This window comes from Engystomops pustulosus, chromosome 7 (genome assembly GCF_040894005.1).
Source record: "Engystomops pustulosus chromosome 7, aEngPut4.maternal, whole genome shotgun sequence".
NCBI lineage: Eukaryota > Metazoa > Chordata > Amphibia > Anura > Leptodactylidae > Engystomops > Engystomops pustulosus.
The window spans coordinates 79,058,067-79,079,465 of record NC_092417.1 but is presented as its reverse complement, the minus strand read 5'-3'; the positions used below and the strand labels follow the sequence as shown (position 1 = coordinate 79,079,465).

General features: G+C 41.1%; 1 protein-coding gene across 1 annotated transcript in view; it reads right to left on the bottom strand.

Moving 5' to 3' along the window:
* Positions 1-8,825: 8,825 nt before the first annotated feature.
* The window catches only part of CRISPLD2 (cysteine rich secretory protein LCCL domain containing 2), a 36,923-nt gene continuing 24,349 nt past the window's right edge, over positions 8,826-21,399 (bottom strand). Inside the window, exons 9-15 of the mRNA XM_072117041.1 lie at positions 19,456-19,522; positions 18,973-19,103; positions 18,845-18,888; positions 18,638-18,710; positions 18,405-18,480; positions 14,525-14,658; positions 8,826-13,802 (exon numbers count right to left, since the gene is read on the bottom strand). Of these exons, the coding sequence (XP_071973142.1) occupies positions 13,748-13,802; positions 14,525-14,658; positions 18,405-18,480; positions 18,638-18,710; positions 18,845-18,888; positions 18,973-19,103; positions 19,456-19,522 (580 nt within the window). The 3' untranslated portion in view covers positions 8,826-13,747. The remainder of the gene's footprint in view (positions 13,803-14,524; positions 14,659-18,404; positions 18,481-18,637; positions 18,711-18,844; positions 18,889-18,972; positions 19,104-19,455; positions 19,523-21,399) is intronic.

The following is a 21,399-nucleotide window of genomic DNA, read 5'->3' as shown; positions in this document are numbered from 1 at the left end:
ACCAGGCCATGTTGTCCCATTCCACCATTTTACATGAACAGAGGCAATCTAGAATATCATCTAAATCATAATAACATAACATTCTTACATGCTCATGTCTAGAACCATAATGATTAACTTGTTCTAAAATCCAGTTTCCCAAACCTCCCTTTATCCCAGAGTCCAGTGCAATCTCCTAGGACAGTGATGGTGAACCTTTTAGAGATCAAGTGCCCAAAATAAGACCCAAAACACACTAGCTTTTCCCAAAGTGCCAACACGGCAATTTAGGCAGTAACAAACTTATTGCTAACAGAATCTTTGAGTTCTAATCCAACCCTGTCCACACCTTCTCACTCTTCCGACAGGTCCAAGCAGCACGGGATGGGTCACTTTAAAATAGCAGGGCACTACTGGGACTGCCAGAGATTGCAGGAAGGTGCCATGTCTGGCAAACTCTGTGCCTGGGAGACTGCTAGCGTGCCGACAGAAAGGTCTCCGGGTGCCATCTCTGGCACCAGTGCCATAGGTTTGCCACCACTGTCCTAGGACATTATACATATTCAAACATGTGGGTTCCATTGGTCTCTTGATTTGTTCTGACGTTTGGTTATACGAATGACCGTGGGCTGCAGTGGAAGTAGGGAAAAAAAACAACTAGCTTTTCCATCTTCATTTTATAGACAAACATAAAAATCTGCAAAAGATCAAAGCAGAATCAGTCCTTATATCATGATACTAAACTGGTAAAACATTACTTCTCTCTGTTTGCAATCTTTGCTGTTCCTAGACCTTTCCATTGGTTTGATTTGTAATATTTGCTGTCTAATATCAGACACCAAACTTCACTGGAGCCATTCTATGGCCATTTTCCCATCACCTTGCTGAATAACATGCATTCTCTCCTCTTTCTTCTTAGAACATCAGCGCCAAACTGTAATCATGATTACACTGCAGTGCTGCTGTGTATCAGGGAGAATAGACTCCATGCATCATATATAAGGCTACATTAAGTCGACTGTATGGGGGGGGATATATACGTCCCCCATCTAGGGCAAAGGGCACATTGGTGCCATATAAAGCGGCACCCATGCGGCACCGTACCATAACCGGGAGAAAGATATGACATGTCCTATCTTTCTCCGGAATACGGCACCGTGCGCCATACATCACTATGGAGAGGGGTGGGGGTGAGCAGCTCTCCTCTCCCGGGCACCATCGTGTGCCTGCCGTGCTATGGTATGGTATGTGAATGTAACCTACCTATGATGCACAGAGTACCAATCTCTGTGCTGTGGCCAGTCTGTGAAATCTGACCAACTAATACGAAACGGATGGCACTCTGTGTTGGCATGGTGCACGTGGAAAGACAAATAGACGCCAAATGTCAGTATGAAAGAAATATCCTGGCACTCACTTACCTTCTATATTCTGAAGTGATTTCATTGTTGTTCACATAATACATACAGAACGCATTTTGGCTTTTACCTAAGCCTTAGGCATAAGCCGAAACGTGTTCTGTATATTATATGTGAACAACGATTAAATCACTTCAGCATATAGAAGATAAGTGAGTGCTGGGATATTTCTTTCATACTGTGAAATCTGACCAGCACACATTCACACATGGGATTCATGGACCGTCCCACACGGTTGTGTACCATAAACAAGGTCCCCTCAATGGCAGTAAAGAATACTGCCCATGCCCCTGCCTTGGGCAGGAATAGGACCGGTTTTGCAACTACAGAAGTTGGCACTGGGCCATGTTTATAGGTTTATTGAAATATATGGGACCTTGTGCTTTCCATTGAAACAAGGGAAAGCACAGTGTACATGAAAACATTAGTGTGCAGGGGTCTCTAATCATGGATGCTCCTTTTGTAGCTGTATAAACATTAGTGTGCAGGGGTCTCTAATCATGGATGCTCCTATTGTAGCTGTATAGACCTTGGGTTGGAATAGCATTATCTTCTCTAATACAGTCCAACGTATGCAATTTAGGCTTTGTGCAATTGAATCCATGCACAATACTCTCCAGGTACAACTGCCACAGTAACTGTTCTGCCCAATGTCTAAGCAGACCACCACATCACACAGCAGAACAAAAGTGTAGGATGATCATGTAACACAAGGTATGGTAATGATATATGCATTAATCGTTTTCTTAATGATGCTGGTGATACTTACTCAATCCTTGATCCTCCTCTATATCTGTTAGAAATTAAATCTTGAGTCAATTCAATCAAAGCCGAGCTCTGTTATTTCACAACACCACATGGGGCTGCACATAGACACAACACTGTCCTACACAACAGTTCTGCAACTGTATAGTATTCTTTGATCTTTAAAATGTTAAACTCAACCAAAGAGGCAGAGAAGGTTATATACTCCGTAGGCAATTCTTCAAAGGCTTTCAATCCAAGTCACCTCATATGCTGTTCCAATAAACTATTAGCTGTCACAGGACCACTTACCAACACAGCAATATAATCTTTATAAATTGCCTCCAATGAAAAAAATATATATCCTCCCAACTCACTTCGACTGGACTATAATCACAATAATATTGCCTCATATGTAAAATAATATAACAGCTATATTGCCTACTAACTATCCTGCAAAGGATTATACTTTATATAATATTTCCACCTGTGTAAAACCATATAATTGTTACATAGTCTCCTGTGTAAAGAATATATATAGCTGCTATTATACTATTCAATATAACTACACTAAAACTACCTACTTTGTTGAAAAATGTATAAATATTTTAATACTGCTCCCTACATCCAAGAATATAACTACTATAATACGATCCCCTATGTACAGGAATACAACAACGACAATACTCCCCATATGTATAAGAATATAACTGCTATAATACTGCCCCCTATGTCCAAGAATATAACTACTATAATACTTCCCCATATATACAAGAATATAACTACTATAATACTGCCCCCTATGTACAAGAATATAACTACTATAATACTTCCCCATATGTACAAGAATATAACTGCTATAATACTGCCCCCTATGTCCAAGAATATAACTACTATAATACTGCCCCTATGTACAAGAATATAACTACTATAATACTGCCCCTATGTACAAGAATATGACTACTATAATACTGCCCCCTATGTACATGAATATGACTACTATAATACTGCCCCTATGTACAATACAACTACTATAATACTTTCCCATATGTACAAGAATATGACGACTACTATAATAATCCCCCTATGGACAAGAATATAACTGCTATAATACTCCCCCTATGTACAAGAATATAACTACCGTATTTTCCGGACTATAAGGCGCACTTAAAAGCCTTGGATTTCCGTGGAAATCCAAAGTGCGCCTTATAGTCCGGTGCGCCCTATGTATGGCGCTGGGCAGCGGACCATACTTACATAGGTCCCCGCTCCCGTCGGGTCTCCGCTCCGCCCCCGGACCTCCGCCACGCCCCCGAACCCCGCACATATATAAGGCGCATCGGACTAATGCACCTTATAGTCCGGTGCGCCTTATAGGGCGAAAAATACGGTACTAAAATACTGCCCCTATGTACAAGAATATAACTACTATAATACTGTTGGTATGTACATAAATATAACTACTATAATACTGGCCCTTGTGTACAAGAATATAACTACTATAACACTCCCCCTATGTACATGAATATAACTACTATCATTCTGCCCCAAGAATATACCGCCTCAGTCTACAAAGCTTTAACTACTACAAAAAAAACTACTACTGAAAAATGCCTGTAATATAATAATAATTCTTTATTTATAAAGCGCACACAGATTACGCAGTGCTGCACAAAGCATGTCATATTGGTCCCTGTCCCCATGGGGCTCACAATCTAAACAGCCTAACAGGGAGTGTGGGAGGAAACCGGAGTACCCGGAGGAAACCCAAGCAAACACGGAGAGAACATACAAACTCTTTGCAGATGTTGACCTGAGTGGGATTCGAACCCAGGACCCTTGTGCTGCAAGGCAGAAGTGCTACTCACTCAGCCACCGTGCCACCCCCTGTACAAGACAAGAAACATTTTGTGCAAAAAAGGATACAAAAAGCAGGATTTTTTTCTGAAATAATACTAGGTACAGTCTCTAGGCCAGGCGAGTAGTGGGGACTATCATACTTGGTGCCTGCATATAGTGCATGCCCCCAAGAAACTTGCAAGAACAAGAAGACAGAAAAGTGTTAACATTGAACAACATATATGTAAACTTACATGTACAAGAGCATGACTTGTATATTGTTACCCCATTTGTTCAAATGAATGTATATTTATAGGAATATTGAAAAATATCTACTATGGTATTGACTTTTATGTATGTGAATGTAACTACTATAGTATTGCCTTCTATGTGTAGTAATATACATGTACCGTTTATACTTGATCTATGCAGGAATTTTGTTGACTAATTGACACTTGGCTGCTCAGGGGTTAATAGATGTTCCCTGGGAAGGTATAAGTGCATCATTATCTTCCTCAGGTTAATTATCAATGACTGGTACTTTTTCCTGTGCGTTCTCCAGAGCGGCCTCATCACTTTTTCCATGTGGTGTCATTACGTTGAGAAGCTCCTTTGCTGCTGTGCTGTCAGTGGAGCTTGTGTAGGTTTAGGCCCCCAGTGGGTTGAGGTAAGAAGGTCAATGATGGTCTATATGCAGGGCTCTGTTCACAGTGGCCTTCCAGTGTCATAACAGCAGCACTGAGGTTCAGGGGAGTCTTGTTTTTGCAGTAATGGACACCGTGTCTCTTCTACTTTTTGGACGTTTTCCAAATACAAAACAGAAGCCATGTGTGGAGGCGAAGGCTGGACTCTGCTTCTCGGAAGGAGGCCTTCACCTGCCTCACTATAATGTAGGATGTAATGTATAATATAGATCCATATACTATTATACTGTATGGCTGGTGAATTCATCTGGGCTCCCCACTTCTGCAATACATTGTAATATTATTAGGTAATAATAGCACTTATACCCCCATTTCACCACACTATAGAGTAACCTTATCTATGTTTCTTTTCACAATTACAGGATCTACGGTAAATATATAGGTTTGTGTTATTTTGCAGGAAGCAGAGGTCCTGGCAATGAAAGACCCAAAATAAATGGTTGGTCTGTTAAAACATTACAGAACAGGGTGTTACCGAATAATCAGTATTTTTACTTATCTTAATATGAGTTCTACAAGCCATATTATTAGGACATGCCAAGTTGCAGTTTCACCTTGGCTGGTATGATATAGGTTACAGATCTAGTAGTGAGCACGTAATATTATTCCTGGAAGCGACGAACGTGCATGGTTAAGATACGACGCTGCACCAGCATGGAGATTAGCTTCTTAACCCACCATGTGCTGTCAGTACAAGATTCAGGCAGCGGCTACAAGTAGAGATGCCAGGAGGACATTACTGTGGAGACACTCTGTTCCTGCTCCGCGTGTCCAGGCTGCAGTTATTCCTAATATTTACATGACGGATCAGCTGAGTTATGAACGGAGAATATTTATACAAGTGCCTCACTGCTGTTTACCTTAAACCTCCCGTAAACCGTCCTTTATACAAAGTAAAATCGGCTGCAGATCACACATCAAAGGGCAGCCCACTGTAAAAAGGAGGGAAGCACATACCCAGAAATTGTATCCATCTCCAAACATTGGGGTCCACTGAGTGAAGGGATCCACTGTGCTCTATAGAAGGAAATAAGGATCCAGTTTTTGGGCCCATGTATCTCTGCCTCTAATTGAAAGCCTAAATACGAGCAATGGACATGCACCCAATAAAGCTATAGTCTGTGTAACTTTATCTAGTTGTGGAATGATTAGCATGAAGGTGTCCCTTGATCTAATTCCCCCTCCCCAAAGTCCAGAATAGATTAAATTGAGTTATGTTATTGGCAGATTGTGCTTAAATCTGGACACATAGTAAAATAAAAATCAAATTATAAAAAGTATGTTTACTCCTGGACTCACAGTATGAGGAGCGGCTCTGTTTAGTTTGGCTCAGGGTTACAATGCATCCAGCAAGGATCAGTTCTATTCAAACCAGCTGTTCCTACAAGATCACTCTGGACCTGATATCTGCACTTACTGAGCCTCCAAGAGTCATAGGCACTGGATGTCTCCCCAGCCTCCTGTCACTCACTGCCCAGGAAATACAATAATGGCCAAGAGATGTCACATACAGTTCTAGTGGTGGAGGCTCCGTATTAAAACTCAGTCCATTATACGGGTCAAGATTTCAGAAAACTTGTGAAGTTCCTGTGAAGGTTACTAATTACCATGGCTTTGAACTCTGACACTGTTCTGCCTGCTCTCACTCATATATTATATTATATCATATACTGTATATTCAAATCAGCAGACTGTTGGCTCTCACTTTGGATTGCCCACTGACCATGTATCATTCTATTTGGACACTTGGTCGAAGTTTCTTGACTTGCATTGGTCAGCTATCACCAAACAGAGTCTACTCTAATGCACATGTTGCAGATTGTCATGCAGATAATCTGCCTCCAATATGCATGGTTTTATGTGCATTCTTCATGCGGATTTCATGTGTATTTGTCTATATAGTGTTGCGCTTTCAGTGCGTTTCTTATTTGGATTTTAATGCAGATTTGCTGCAGATTTTCACTCTCCTATAGACTTCAATGTGAAAGAGACGTATACAAACATAGATGAGGATGCACATGAAAAGTAACATGATCATTACTTTATTTTCCACACTGTGCAACAATTTCAGCGCAGAAAAAAAAACGCATTGGGGCACATTTTCTAAGAATGTGGGAAACTGCACTAAAAGAGCTCTGCCTGTGTATAATGCTGGGTGCGCCAGAAATCATTAATCTGTCGCTTCCCTGTACTGGCCCAACAGAATACACCAACTTTTTTGTGGTGCACCTTTGACATACAGCGTGCAACAGACTTTGCATGTTAATATACAGTGATTATAGGGGGACTGTATATAGTTATTGGGTTCTATATATATTTTTTATAGGGGGACTGTATACAGATAGCGGGTTCTGTATATAGTTATTATAGGGGGACTGTATATAGTGATTACTGGGGAGCTGTATATAGTTATTATGGGGGGACTGCATATAGTTATTATAGGGGGACTGCATATAGTTATTGTAGGGGGCTGTATATATAGTTATAGGGGTACTGCATATTGTTATTATGGGGGTCTGTATAAAGTTATTATAGGGGGCTGTATATAGTGATTGCTAGGGGAGCTGTATATAGTGATTGCTAGGGGAGCTGTATATAGTGAATACTGGGGGGGGCTGTGTACAGTGATTTCTGGAGGGCATGCAGTGATTGCTGAGGGGGCTGTATGCAGTGATTGCTGGTGGGGCTGTATATACTGATTGCTGGGGGGGCTCTATGTAGTGATTGCTGGGGGAGCTGTATATAGGGATTGCTGGGGGCTGTATATAGTGAATACTGGGCGCTGTATATAGTGATTACTGGGTAGGCTGTATATAGTTATTTCTGGGGAGCAGTATATAGCGATTGCTCTTCCCTATCTGGACTACATTCAATGGGCCGCCACCAGATTTTGCGCCCAGGGGCCCCCACTAACCTTAATCCGGCCCTAGGGCCTTAATAGGGCCTAGGCAGAAATGAATAAAGCCTCACCTGGGTGCCGAAAGAACAAGGAGAGAATTAGCAGGGCACAGAATTCAAAGGAATTAGTGCGGGGTTTGTTTATACAGCAAATTAAGCTTTTTCACACCTTTTACATCATGACGTGTGAATATGAGATGGACTCTCACTTTATTATTATTTATAAAAACAACTTAGACTAGGGAGAGAAAGAGAGAGATAGAGGACAGTATGTGACATCTACTCCTGAGTCCCTCCTTCCTCACATCCCCACATTATACACCACCTAGTCTGTTCCTTTAATGTGGACCACCATCTTACCTCAATACTAGTACATAAAATTCAGGCGTTATAGGTCCCCCCTTACACCCAACATGTGCCCCCTTTGCCTATGGTTCTGGTGGTATCAGTAAATCCTCCACATAGGATAAAAAGCAAGGTTCATTAGTGTGCAAAGAGAGAGCTTGGTTTGGGTTTCCCCAAAGAGGAACAAAGAAGGTAAAAGTAAAACACAGGGAAATCTTATATTTCCAAATAACATGGACATAACCCATTGTTATAAGCCCCCACACCACAGGATAGGGTCCGGACTCACATACACATACAATGCCATATACAAACATACAGCACATATACACACCAGTCACCATAGTGTATATATATATATATATATAAGCTGTATCACATATGTTAGTGTATATATATTATGCAGTACAATCTGCATCATAATATGTATATAATGGCACACATCCTCCATTCTTTAGTGTTTCAGGTCCGATGATAGGGCCCCATAGTGGCTGCTTCCACTGTAGTTACTCCCATGAATGCTTACTAACTTAAGACCCCTTCCTGGTCACTGTAAACAATTATATACTGTTTATGTGCTCACTAACGGTTTAAGATTGCCTCTTTAACTTTGCACTGTCCAACATACAAATTAGTAGATAATCTTCCAAAGTGTCTTATGTGTGGACAGGAAGTCAGCTCCTCTATTCCATCCTATGGGAGCCCGTAGACAGTGTTGGGTACTGTCCCTGTAATTATACTTTGTGTATCTTGTTAGAAGCAGCAGAACTATGATAAGTGATTTATATTTCAGAATTGTAACTGGACTTAGTGTACTATTGTGTGAGATCACTGAACAGAGCACAGCTCCTCCCCTCTATACAGAAACAGAAGTTTGCCACAACAGGGTTGTGCTATGTTTAGTGAAGAGTTCTCACACATCAGTGCACCAAATAGCTTCAAGTCCAGCTACAATGCTGGAATATACATATATCCATTTTTCATCGCCCTACTTCCGAGTTTTTCTTGTTGAAAACTGCTGTCAGATTCCTTTTAACATGTTATAAACAATTATAAACATAATAAGCTCTTTTGGACATTATTACAATGTGGTAGATTGAATACTAGTAAAAATAATTAAGCAAAGTCTGCAAATAAAAAAAAAAATAATCACATCAAATTTTCTTTATTAAATTTATTATCCTGTGCCCTCATGCACAAAAGTTATGTAGCACCAAGTAGAATACTTATATTACTAGGCAAAGGGACTTTCCATTTTGGGGAAGTAGGATACAAATGGTGGATTAACTTTGCACTTACACAACATTTATACTATACTGATTCATACAGTTACATCTTGTATTACACTCAACAGCAGCATTAAAGGGGTTGTATACTTATAGCAAACTTTAACAGGGTAAGCATAAGACCGTAATAGGGTTACTCATCTTATACTTACCCTGTTAACGTTTCCAATTAGCTGCTGGGAGCTGCAGGTCATGTGATCCCAGGGAAGCAGGACTACCTGTGATTCCTGGTGTCCTGCTGGCTTCCTCCGGATAGAGGGATGGATTCCTGTAAGTGGCCAACCCCGTTTTACTAAACCTGAGGAGTCTCTATGTACATTAATAGCATTGTTTATCCTGAAATGATCCTAAGTTGTGTACTGTATCAGGTACTCTACTCCAGACCTGCACCTACTATTCCCTATTTACTGGGGCAGATTTATCATTAGGCTTTTTTTGTGTTATTTATTATAATTTATTAGAGTTTCTTTGGAGATCTTTAGAAGTATTTTGATTAGATTTATCATAAATCTTATACAGCTTGATAAATGCGGCACGTGGTAATGTCTGCAATGAATATGCAACTTTAGTTAGCAAGTTAGTGTAGCAGTAGCTACACAAGGAAGAGACTGGCCCACATTTATCAAAAACAATGCAGGTTGCCTGTGAAGTGTGCAGGGTGCGCCTTATTCAGAAAATGTTGCGCACATTCTTCATGAACCTGGTGCCCGCTGCACTGCTCCGACAGAGTGCACCGACAGAGTGCACCGACTGCGCACCAGAACACCCCTTTATGTGCAGAATTTTGTGTCACGTCGGGTATAGTGAAGCTGTGACACAAAAGTGTGTCGTGCGACACATTTGTATCTCAGACACTTCTCAAATACATGTGCAAGCTATTTGCACCTGAAAGAAGATGCAAGGTCTGACATAAATGGGTGCAGGGGCTGTAGTAAATCTGGGCCATTGTGCCTAAATTTGCTACTTTTTAAATTCTAGTAGACATGAAGGCAGATGTAACGGCAATCATTTCTTCTTCGGCTGTGTCCATACATTATTGACACTGTACAAATCCTATATACGTTACAGCTGCCCTTACCAGTTCACTGTTAAGGGCAGCTATATCAATTATAATGTGGGCCTTTTATTTCAATACTATATTGTAGCTGTAAATCTCCTGCTGGAGCTGCATACAAAAACAGAAACTGTATTACATACAGATTCATTTACACTATTTGATTCCCTCTAGTCACCATAAGCTGTAGAGTAGAAAGCCACTCCAGCATGCATAGACTTTATTTAGGACTCTCATTAAAGGGGATGGCCACTTTACCTCATGTTTTTTGTAATGTGAGTGCGGGGGCAGGTCATGAGGTAATTTGCTAATATAAATCTAATAAAATTTCTGCACCACTTTCTAGAAACGTAAAGTAACACATACCGGTTACTTTACAGAAATGTCTTTTACCTCATCTCTCAGACTTTCCTGGAGAACCATGTGATCTCTAACTGTACATGGTCAGTCTCCCAACTTTTGTAAGGTCCTTGAAGGTAGATTGGTCATGGACAGTTAGAGATCACATGATTCTCCATTTGCAGCCATGTTATGGACAGGAATGTCTGAAAGATGAAATTGGTTCATTTTTGAACCAATGGCTTCACTTAACATTTCTGGAAAGCGGTGCAGAACTCCATAACGCTCCTTGGCGTACCTGTACTTCACGAAGCTGTTATGGATGTATGAAAAGTGCTCACGGGGTGAGCCATCATCATACAGACATGAGGTCTGCTGCAAATTGCAGCAAACACCCACCGGTAACCCCTGCGATTGGCGTCATACAAAGACTTGTTTTAGCCCATCTATTACAATTTGCTATTTGCACATTGTAATAGATGATGTGGACTGTAGTATGGCAGTATATCAATCAGACAACCTAGGGTTAAAGTACCCTAAGGGGTCTGAAAAAATAGTAAAAAAAAACCCTAAAAGTTCAAATCATCCCTCTTTCCCTGGAACTGATATAAAAATAAATAAACCATAATAATAACCAAGTAAAATCACAAACGTACAAGGTATCACAGCGACCCAAAATGTCCAGTCTATCAAAATATAATAATGAACCCCGTAACAGAAAATAGCGCCCAAATGTCCAAACGCCACTTTTTCGCCATTTTGCTACGTATTAAAAATGTAACAAGAGGTGATCAAAAGGTTGTACAGTCCTCAAATGGTAGCAATGAAAATGTAAGTTCATCTCGAAAAAATGACACCTTACATAGCTCTGTACAACGAAGTTTGAAAACGTTAATAGCGTCAGAATTTTTTTTTTTCATAAACAAGGTTGAATTTTTTTTTTCATTTATTAAAACACAATACCATCTGAATAAATTTAGTATCCCATTATCGTACTAAAGAATAAAGTATAAGTGTTATTTGGAGCTCACTGTGATAGTCGTAAAAACCAAGGCCAGAAAATGGAATTTGGAATTTTTTTCCTGCTTTCCAGTACAAGGCATGGAATAATAAATACCATCACAGCTAAGTGCAATTTGTTACACAGAAATAAGCCCTCATACAGCTCGGTACATGGAAAAATTAAAAAGTTATAGATTTTTGAAGGTGGGGATCGAAAAAATTAACAGAAAAAGGCAGCGCCCTTAAGGGGTTAACGGATGTGTTTAGGTAAATTACCTAATATCCTGCTCTCAACATTTACACACACATTCCAAAAAACATGAGGTAAAGTCACTAAGCAGATGCATGCAGGTAGTACAAAGACTGTAACCTATGTTGTGCTTGAAAACTATATTAATACTGATGTATAAGTGGTAGAATACCTCATTATTACACTATAAGGGCGCATTTACTTGAACGCATGTCCGCCGGGCCATACCCAGGCAGACATACATCCAGCGAAATGGAGAGGAGGAGGGTTGACTCCTCTCCTTGCCATAGAGATTCACGGCGCTGTAACACGGGGAAAGATAGGACATGTCCTATCGTACTGCTCCGTACTGCTCTGTGCGCCCATTGCCGTATACACTTTCCCCAATGGTTGTGTGAATGCAGCCTTACACTGTATGATTGGTCAGATCTTCTGTAGTATGCTCTTTGCATATTGCAGTCTTGCTGCTTAAATATTCCTATATGGGTTTGGTATTTAAGGGAACCTGTCACTACAATTTCACAAAAACAGCTAGTGAGAGGTTCCCATAGAGCCCTATTTACTAAATACCACCCTTCTTTTAGCTTAAAATTGTTTCCCTCACATCCCCATGAAATCAGCTCTGTTATCTTACATGGCATACAGCCAGATCTAGCAGAGGTTGGAGGGGGTGTGTCCTATTCAGCCAAATCCAGCAGCTCCTCCCTACCTGATCACATGAAATCATAGCATGCCTCCATATAGGCCTGGAGAGGAGTAGAAGTCCATGGAGGCATGCTGTGATTTCATGTGATAAGATACATAGATTTTGAAAATGTTAGTGGGTAAAGGACCTTAGATGATATCACGCTGGTCACATGACATAAAGTGTTGAATGCTGAGAAGGAGGCATATGGCATGGGGAGGAGCTGCTTGACTTGTCCACACAGGGCACGTCCCTTCTGACTCCTGATAAATCTGGCTGTATGCTAGGTAAGATAACAATGTACATTTTTGGGGGATTTGAGGGAAACAGTTTTAGCTAAAATAAGAGTGTAAGTTAGTTCATAGGGGTCTATGGGAACCTGTCCTTAGCTGTTATGAAAGATGGAGTGACAGGTTCCCTTTAAGATGGCTTCTGTGGTTAGAAGACCCATTGGAGGACCATGTGCTTGTTCAGAGTCTGGTGAACCCTATGTACAAACACTTTATATATAACATAGATAAAGTCAGACATACCACCACCCACAGTCAGCCACCTGCCAATTACTAGTCTTTAGGAAGGAGCAATGGAAGAAACAATGACTGAGGTGTAAAGTCGTAAAGTCCAGCACTGCCCCATCAGAAAGCTGTGTACATGCATGTGGAGACTTGGGGGCCCTGACTTTATCCACAGCATTTACATTGATGAGAAAATATATATATATACACATAAAAGGCGATTGTTGCCGAAATATGAAATAACAAGGCACCAGCCCTGCTGTACAAAACACCAACTGAATATTATAATAAAAAAAAATACAATAAAAAAGGAGAATATATACATTTCTAAGAGGGTGAGGGCGTAACACAGCAGCCAACTGCCCCCACCCCTGCTGCTCCCTAATTGTTTGTTAAAAAGTCTCCATTAGAATTTGTGAACCAACGTGCCAGAAGAGGTGGTGTAGCATCGCTGTCAGCTGTAAAAGGCTCTCCAATGGACACTGACTGTGTATTGTCCTGGACTGAGAGACATTTGTCCAGCACAAAGGAGTCCAGGTCCAGAAGTTGCTGTATGAACATTGTAATAGAGTCTGGTGACATCATTCAGGAGAAAGATGGTAGGTTAACCTGATTCCACAAAGCAGACAAAATGGGGATGTGTGTCCTCCTCAATGTTTAAGAACATCCTTCCAGACTGGATTTGTCCTTTATTGCTTCACAGCAAATATGCGGAAAGCTTTTCCTTCTTTACGGTTCTTAATGCTGGAACATAAAACAAATGTAGACAGAATGATAAAAGCTCTCAAAAAACTCCCTAAGATCACCCCTTCATACACAATAGTGTTAGTAATTGAGCCATTACAGACCAGTTATTTTTTCTATATAGTCCCAATTTTGGCTTGGATGAATTAACTATGTTCATCCTAGGCTTCCTCGGTCATAAAAGAGCCCATGAGCCCCAGGGACAAACAACAGATAACAATCTAAATCAGAGACAACCAGCTGAAATCCAAGATGATGATGTAGTACAGAATTGAAAAGCAAGAGAATGATCAATGACCAGAGGTCAGCTACACAGTATAGCAAGCAGAAATGAGACAAAGGTGTGAGAAGACTAGTAAAATCAATAAAGAGTAATGGCAATGGGCAGATATATAAAGGAGTTCCAGGATGCAGCCCCCAGCAGCTGACTGGATTGGCTGTCCTTCACTCAAGTCATACATGATACACAACTGAGCTCTAAAATGACAGCACCCAGCTTTCAGAGGCAAAATACTCTGCAAGAAAGTTGTAAATCAAGGCTTCCAGCAAACAGCCCAGAGTGTGGCTAAAGAACACTGCAGCAAGCATCAAAATGATCTGCTACTAGAGAATGGCACCTGGCATGACAGTGTGAGATCTCAGAAGTGTAGTTCATGTCACTGCCTGTGGGTACAAATATATATACCATTGTAGGGCTAAAGCACACAAGTAACACAATGTACCTTTCTGAGTGGATTCCGTTTTTATTGGAGCTGAAATAATGATTTTTCTTGTCCATGGGCATCACATCCACGTATCCTCCAGACTCATCTTTAATAACACCGGCGTGCACTGCTGTTCGACAAATGCTAGATGTCTAGAAGAAAAGATAGGGTCACTACTCAAGAGCCTCACAACTTTTTGAAGGGAGCAGTCTTATCTTCAAAAAGGTAATTATGAGAGCGTGTTACAGTCCCAAACAAAATATTTCCATGTAACGAGAAGTCAATGAGGTCCACACACCTGCCGACAGCTAACCTCTACATCATAAGCAATTGTCACAAACCTCCCCTTATTGCTGACAATCAACCTTTACATCATAAGTAATTGTCACAGAGCTGCCCCTATTACTGACATCACCGAGCCCTTCAAAATACCATACCATACAGAAATCATACCCCACTGCAACCCCCCCCACCTCTTCCTCTTTTCCCATGCTGATACCTGTGGGGATTGCCTGCACCAGACAGCTCGGTCTCCTGACTGAGTGCTACAGAGTGCCGATTTTTCTAGGCTGCCATTAGTATCAGTATCAAGGAGAAACAAAGCTTCGTACATGTGGGTGGAGCCACCACAAGTTATACTGATTTTCAGTTCCAGCCTACGGGAGGCAGCAAACGTCGTCTTGCAAAAGATTACACCACATATAGCTCCGTCCATTAAAAAACGTATTCAATGCAAAATGCAAGACCACAAGATAATGGCGCAAATGCATTTTTTCACCAGTGCGTTTGAATTTTTTTTCCACTTCCCAGTACACGGCATGGTTAAATACCGTCACTATGAAGTGCAATTTGTTACGCAGAAAACACGCCCTCACAAAGCTCTCTTCATGGAAAAATAAAAAAGTTATAGGTTTTTAAAGGTGAGGAGTGAAAAATGGAAACGCAAAAGCGAAAAAGGGCCTTGATGTTAAAAAATGTGCTATGGGGCTCAGTGTTTTCTATTTACATCCCTTGTTCCACCCCCTATTACTGATATCACTGAATATAACTGTAATATACAGTAATAACATTGAGATCACACATCTGACACTACAATAACAGCAATTCCATCCATTACTGCTGACATCCAGTCTCTATATCATGTCTGAGAGGTATTCACAGACCCACCCCCTATTACTGACATCACTAAATAGAATAGTAATATACATTAATAACACTGAGATCACATTGATGTTGTCACCTCTCCACCCAATAACTAAATTTTACTTGTATAACATCTTGACCCATAAATTTGTATATTCCTGATTCTCATGCACATAACAGCCTCCATGTAAAGGAGATATTCTTGCTCAGTAAACCTGTGTCAGCACCTGCAGTATGTGATCTAGAACCTGACGGGACATTTATTTCGTCTATCTGCTGGCAGACGTTGTTCTGTGACTTGGTAAAGAATTTATGTCCATACAAGGGAAAGAGTCAGAATTGGCAGTTGTATTAGGAGCCATACTGCAGCCGCTCTAAATTGTGCTGGAAATAAAAGCTCAGTGACTACAAGATACACAGGGGCAGCATATTCTCTTTGCCTTGTCATGGAACGGCCTAACCCCCACATAGGACTCACTAGCCCCAAATCAAATAGAGAAGGGGCGGGGGACTGTAGGGGGATTTTATTTAATTTTAATGGATGCAGAAGGAGGCGATTGGCCCCTCTTTTTTGGGCAGTAACTAAAGGAGGTGGGGGGCCGGCTTGCAGAGCCCGCCCATGGTTTTAAAAGCATTGGGGGCACGTGGGGGGGTCCTCTTTCCTTCTGCCTGGACCAAGCGGCGAGAAGTCACCCACCCACCCTGCCCTCAGGATATATTTCTTTTCAGGTTTCCTTGGCATTCCGGTTTCTGGCTGTTTTCTCTGTCTTTTCAGATGTCACAGCATTGGCGGAGTTTTCACATGCCCGTAGGCAAAAGGAAGGCCCCCACATGACGTCTGCCATCCAGCAGCCGACATTTCGGGCGAAGGTTTTTTTCTACGAAGAATTGTTTTTTCTTGTTTTTCAACTTTTTGCACTTTAAATGTTTTGTTACTTATTAACTAAGGTTTTTTCTAAAAATAAATGCTGTGGCCTACCCACATAGCCACAACAATTTAATGGTCCCTGTCGTTCAATAAAGATTTGTTTTGGAGGTTGGCAAATCCCCGGGTCAAGAGCATCGTTTTGGATGGTGCTGGTCTACAGGTCCCTACAGTCTCTATTCTGGTCCTGATGAGCACAAATGTAAAAACAATGCACCAAGGAGAAGTTTTCATGCTGTATGAAAGTAATGATAATTTATTTTAACAATTTTAAGCAAGGGTTAACAATTTCTTGGCTCTTGTACGCAGTTAGGCCTCCTCTGCCTTGGATACAAGATGAGATACAGTTGGACATTAAGGCATACATGGTCTCTATGGTATCCTCCACAAAAATCCATTGGAAACTTACTAGAGACAAATGGTTACAGCCTGGATGTCCTAACCTGTTAATGTCCCTCATATCATTACTAGGGGTGAGCTACTGTCATATGCAGTGGGTCTGCAGATCATCACAGCAGTAGTTGGGGAGGTATGTTGCAGGATTTAAGTGTTCAACACAAGGCCTCTACATCTATACCTCACTAATGTTGGATCCTAGCCAGAGCCGGGAATATCACAATGCAACTCATAGCAATAAATAGTACAGAACCTAGGCCAAACAATAAATGCCCTGACACTGATATAAGGGTGTAAGAAGTGACGCTAGGAGCAGAAGTGGACCAGACAGTGGGTTGCATCAGCTCCTGTACCAATGAGGGTTTTCCTTACTGATGGAAGAGCTGCTTGGCCACTATTAGTGATGCTCCCTGGTAAGAGGGTGCGGGCTGCCCAGGAGCCACAAGTTGTGCACCTATGGTATAGCCCCCTACTACAACTACAACCCTTAGTTCTGAGAAGTGTTCAGTCAGTATCTGGAGCAATACAACAAAAGATTCAGTTCACTAACAAAAAGCAGAGATCATGAAAATGGTAAGGAATTAAAACACAAAACTCTCAATTATGCAGCATTAAGGTTTGGTCCTTTATGCTAAACCTTTGACTACTCATGGACATGTGGACAAGGTTTCCATTTGTACCCTTTATAGATGCTATCCTAGTTTACTCTGCAATGTTTCCATCAACTGGTGATAAATCCCCAGATGGTCACTAATCAGAACAAGATCTGTTTCATAAAGATGATTTCTTAACATTTGCTTCATGGGTTGTAATAAGCCAAATCACATGACCACAACATTTCACAATGGTCTCAGTCCTGAAAAGATACCCAAGACTGCCCCAGCTTATTGCATAATACCTACTGGGATTACTGCTAAAAGAAAAAACTCCGCAAATATTCACATCTCGGAGGTTCTCACACACACAAGCTCCTTGGATAGCAAGCTACTTCGTGGTGACATCCATCCTGTCTTACAGCAAGTCTACTCCAGAGCTTCATTCACTATGGTGCTGTCTCATTACCAGAGTGGGCATCTCACCCTGAATTTAAGTATATTTAGTGCAAAGAACAGAATGTTCTTCCATGACTTAACTCTCTTTGTCTGCCTCTTTTCATGTGTATGTGGGCTATGGGGCGGCCACACACTGCTGCTGAAGGGACAATTTTTTTTATTGATGGAATTCAGTGATAGAGAATCAGTTCTGAATAATCTGTTTATCTAGACTGATGGTGACATGACAAGAATGTCACCCTTTATTCCAGCTCAGTAGCCAAAGTACATGGATGGCATTATCCAACCACATGCCTCCCACATTAGGCATACCACTTTATATCCAAGTTCTGTAAGATCTTTTCTGGTCTATTATATTATTAATGGTTAAGAGAATACTCACATCTGCATAAATATTTGTGCCAATGACGGGTGCCCAGTGCGAGGGTTCATCCTTACAATGGCTAGGGCATGAGAATCTGTACAGGGAAATTAACTGGTTAATACCAATATCAAACAAAAATCTCACTAGCATCACAGTCACAGACGATAAACTGTAACTAATAACATTTTTTTCCATTATTTTGTTATTGGATTAGAACTACTTCCACAACAAGTGCTTAAACTTGTATCTACCTGGGGCAGTGTTTTGCTGGCTTCTCGAATGGACAAATCTCGGCCACTGTTGAGTAACAGTCAATTGTCTGTACTGAGGAAAGAGAAGAAGGATTTATATACTAACGAACATAAACTCCATACACACCAAATGATTTACATTTTATATACACAACATATACCCCCATCCTTCTATCCATTACATAGACAGCAGCTCTGGAAAATTACCTGTAACTTTCGACACCATGAATGAATTTCCTGGTTTAAATTTACTGAAAAACATAAAAAAACAATTATTAGTTTCTAGAATTCTTGAAATGTACATAGAATGTACAGAGATAACTCTAGTATTTTACCTCAGCGAATCTACGCCATTTCTGGTGGATTTCACAAAGAACTGTAGACGCCCTTTCCGCGTAATATCCACCAGGCCGCCATTGTTGTCTATGACCCCATAATGTATGGCTGCTCTACACAAGCTGGACATCTACAGGAGGACAAACGGTATCAATAACACCGGGATAAGTTAAAAAAAAACATAGTAGTCCATAGAAATAAATAAAGGATGCTGATGTCCATAAACATAAAGAGGAAAGGTCACCTGATAAAAGCCACAGTAAGGGATTAGTTCCTATACTGGGGGAGAAAGGGCTGTGTAGATCTGCACTGGAAAGTTTACCAGAAAATATACTCAGATATACAAAAGGGTATTGCCTAATTTCTTATGCTTTCTATAGGTAACATGATAAAAGTCTATACTAATTGATCTGCAGCATTCAAGAAGACAGTGACATGGATAGGGACTCTCAATATGCAAAGCAGAAATAAAAGATGCTTACACTGTCATAAAACAGAGTCCCAAAGACCTTGACCTTTTTATTTGCACATCCCGCTGGGCAGAAATACCTGAAACCAGAAAAAAAAACCTTAATAATAGATCCTGTTATATTGGTGATACATATTCTATTAAATCATTTGAGGTTATAGATTATGTATATAATGTATATTAAGATTGATTCACTGTTATTTAGGAAACAAATAACAAAGTCAAGTTATAAATTGTGTTTTTTGGGGGAATGACATAATGGTAAATTCAGTCACAAACATGCACGCAAGTATTCCTCCTAGAGGAGGTGGAGAACCTGAATAGGTGCCACCTCATACTACCAGTAGTGACAAGGTCACTCCAGAAATTGTTATCAAATGTATTTCCTAACTTGGGCTTACACTGTGAGGCTTCTTTCACACAAAAGGTGTGTTACACATTAGACCCAGGTATAGCACACGTTCGGCTGGAGAGGCACCATAGGACTGCACAAATAAAGTTTAGCCCAAGCACAAGGAGCACGGGCCCCTTTAACCCTGAACTAATACCCACCGGTAATAAATACACAGAGACTTGTATTAAAGCGGAACTTGTGGGTTGACATGAGGATCGGCCACAGCTTTTATATAATTTAACCATCATCCATAAACACATTTATATAAACCATAACATAAAGTGCCAAAGCACCCCCCCCACACACCTGTATGCCAGCCAGCCGGTGGGCATGTAGGCCGATAACCCCAATGTATTCGCCAGCTGTGACAAAAATGCAACAACGAAAAAACACCTCAAACAAAGGGAGGGTGGGTGTGAAACGCGATCCAGAAGAGAGGGTGAGTGGAGGCTGCGGCCTGTATTTAAGTTATGCTCACTTCCTGTACCACCCAAGCCACTAGCCCAGCCCCTAGTCACATAGCCCACATCGTCAGAACTTAGACAGGAAATAGGGAGGGGAGAATTAATTCACTCACAGGGGGTCATATTCAATACCTAAGTGCCGCTAACCAAATCCCCCTTTGCTCAGTCATTAGCCCAACAGCAATACACCTCCAGGCTTACAAGGATGTCTGGTGCCCGACTGTACTTACGGGCTCAATCTTTTTCCCGTGGGCGGTATAGTAACACATGCCGGACGTCTATGGGCGTCTATGGGGGTGGATACGTCCCCACAATGCTTGTGTGAAAGGGGCCTTATGCTTACATGGCTCCATGTTTTTGAGCAGTGTATTAAAGAAATAGAGCCCATCAGGCTCATTTGCAGTCAGTGGTATCCTAAGAGGTGTAGAGATTGGGTTTCCACATGAAGAAATATTGTCCTAAGGAGTCAACCGGAACAAGAACATTTAGTTTATTTTGCCTTGCAAGTTCCATGCGCTATAAAAGGGATAATAAAACAGTCTGTGTATTATACCGCCATCACCATACATTCCCTGTGATTCAGGGCTGGAGATGAATAAATGTCTTCATCCCACTACAGATTGTTATGTCACCTTGGTTACCCCAAATTTACATTCCCTATTTATCCACCTGAAATGTAAGGGGTGAAGAATAAACATTAAGCTTAAAAGTAAGAAACAAAACGCTGTGCCAATAAAGTTGTTTTTTGAGGATTTTAGTGAGCAGAGAATGTTTGCAGTGTAGATCTGACTGTTCTCGCTAGAGTTTTGGATAAATATTCATTAGAAGCTGATATGTCAGCTCATAAAGCGAAAAGGATAGCAAGGAGGCGCAGGGTACAGAAACCTCATGCCTCTGGTAGACACAAGTCTGCTGCTGTTCTGGCCATATATACCTCCTCTGCCTGTCTTTGAAAAAGGATTAAAAACAAAGCCCAAAGGGGTTTTCCCACGAAAGAGGTTAGACCCTAACCACAGGATAGGGCCTAACTTGCTGATAGGTAGGGGTCTCAGGTGGGACCCCCACAGATCACTAAAATGAGGAGCCCAATGGGGTCCAA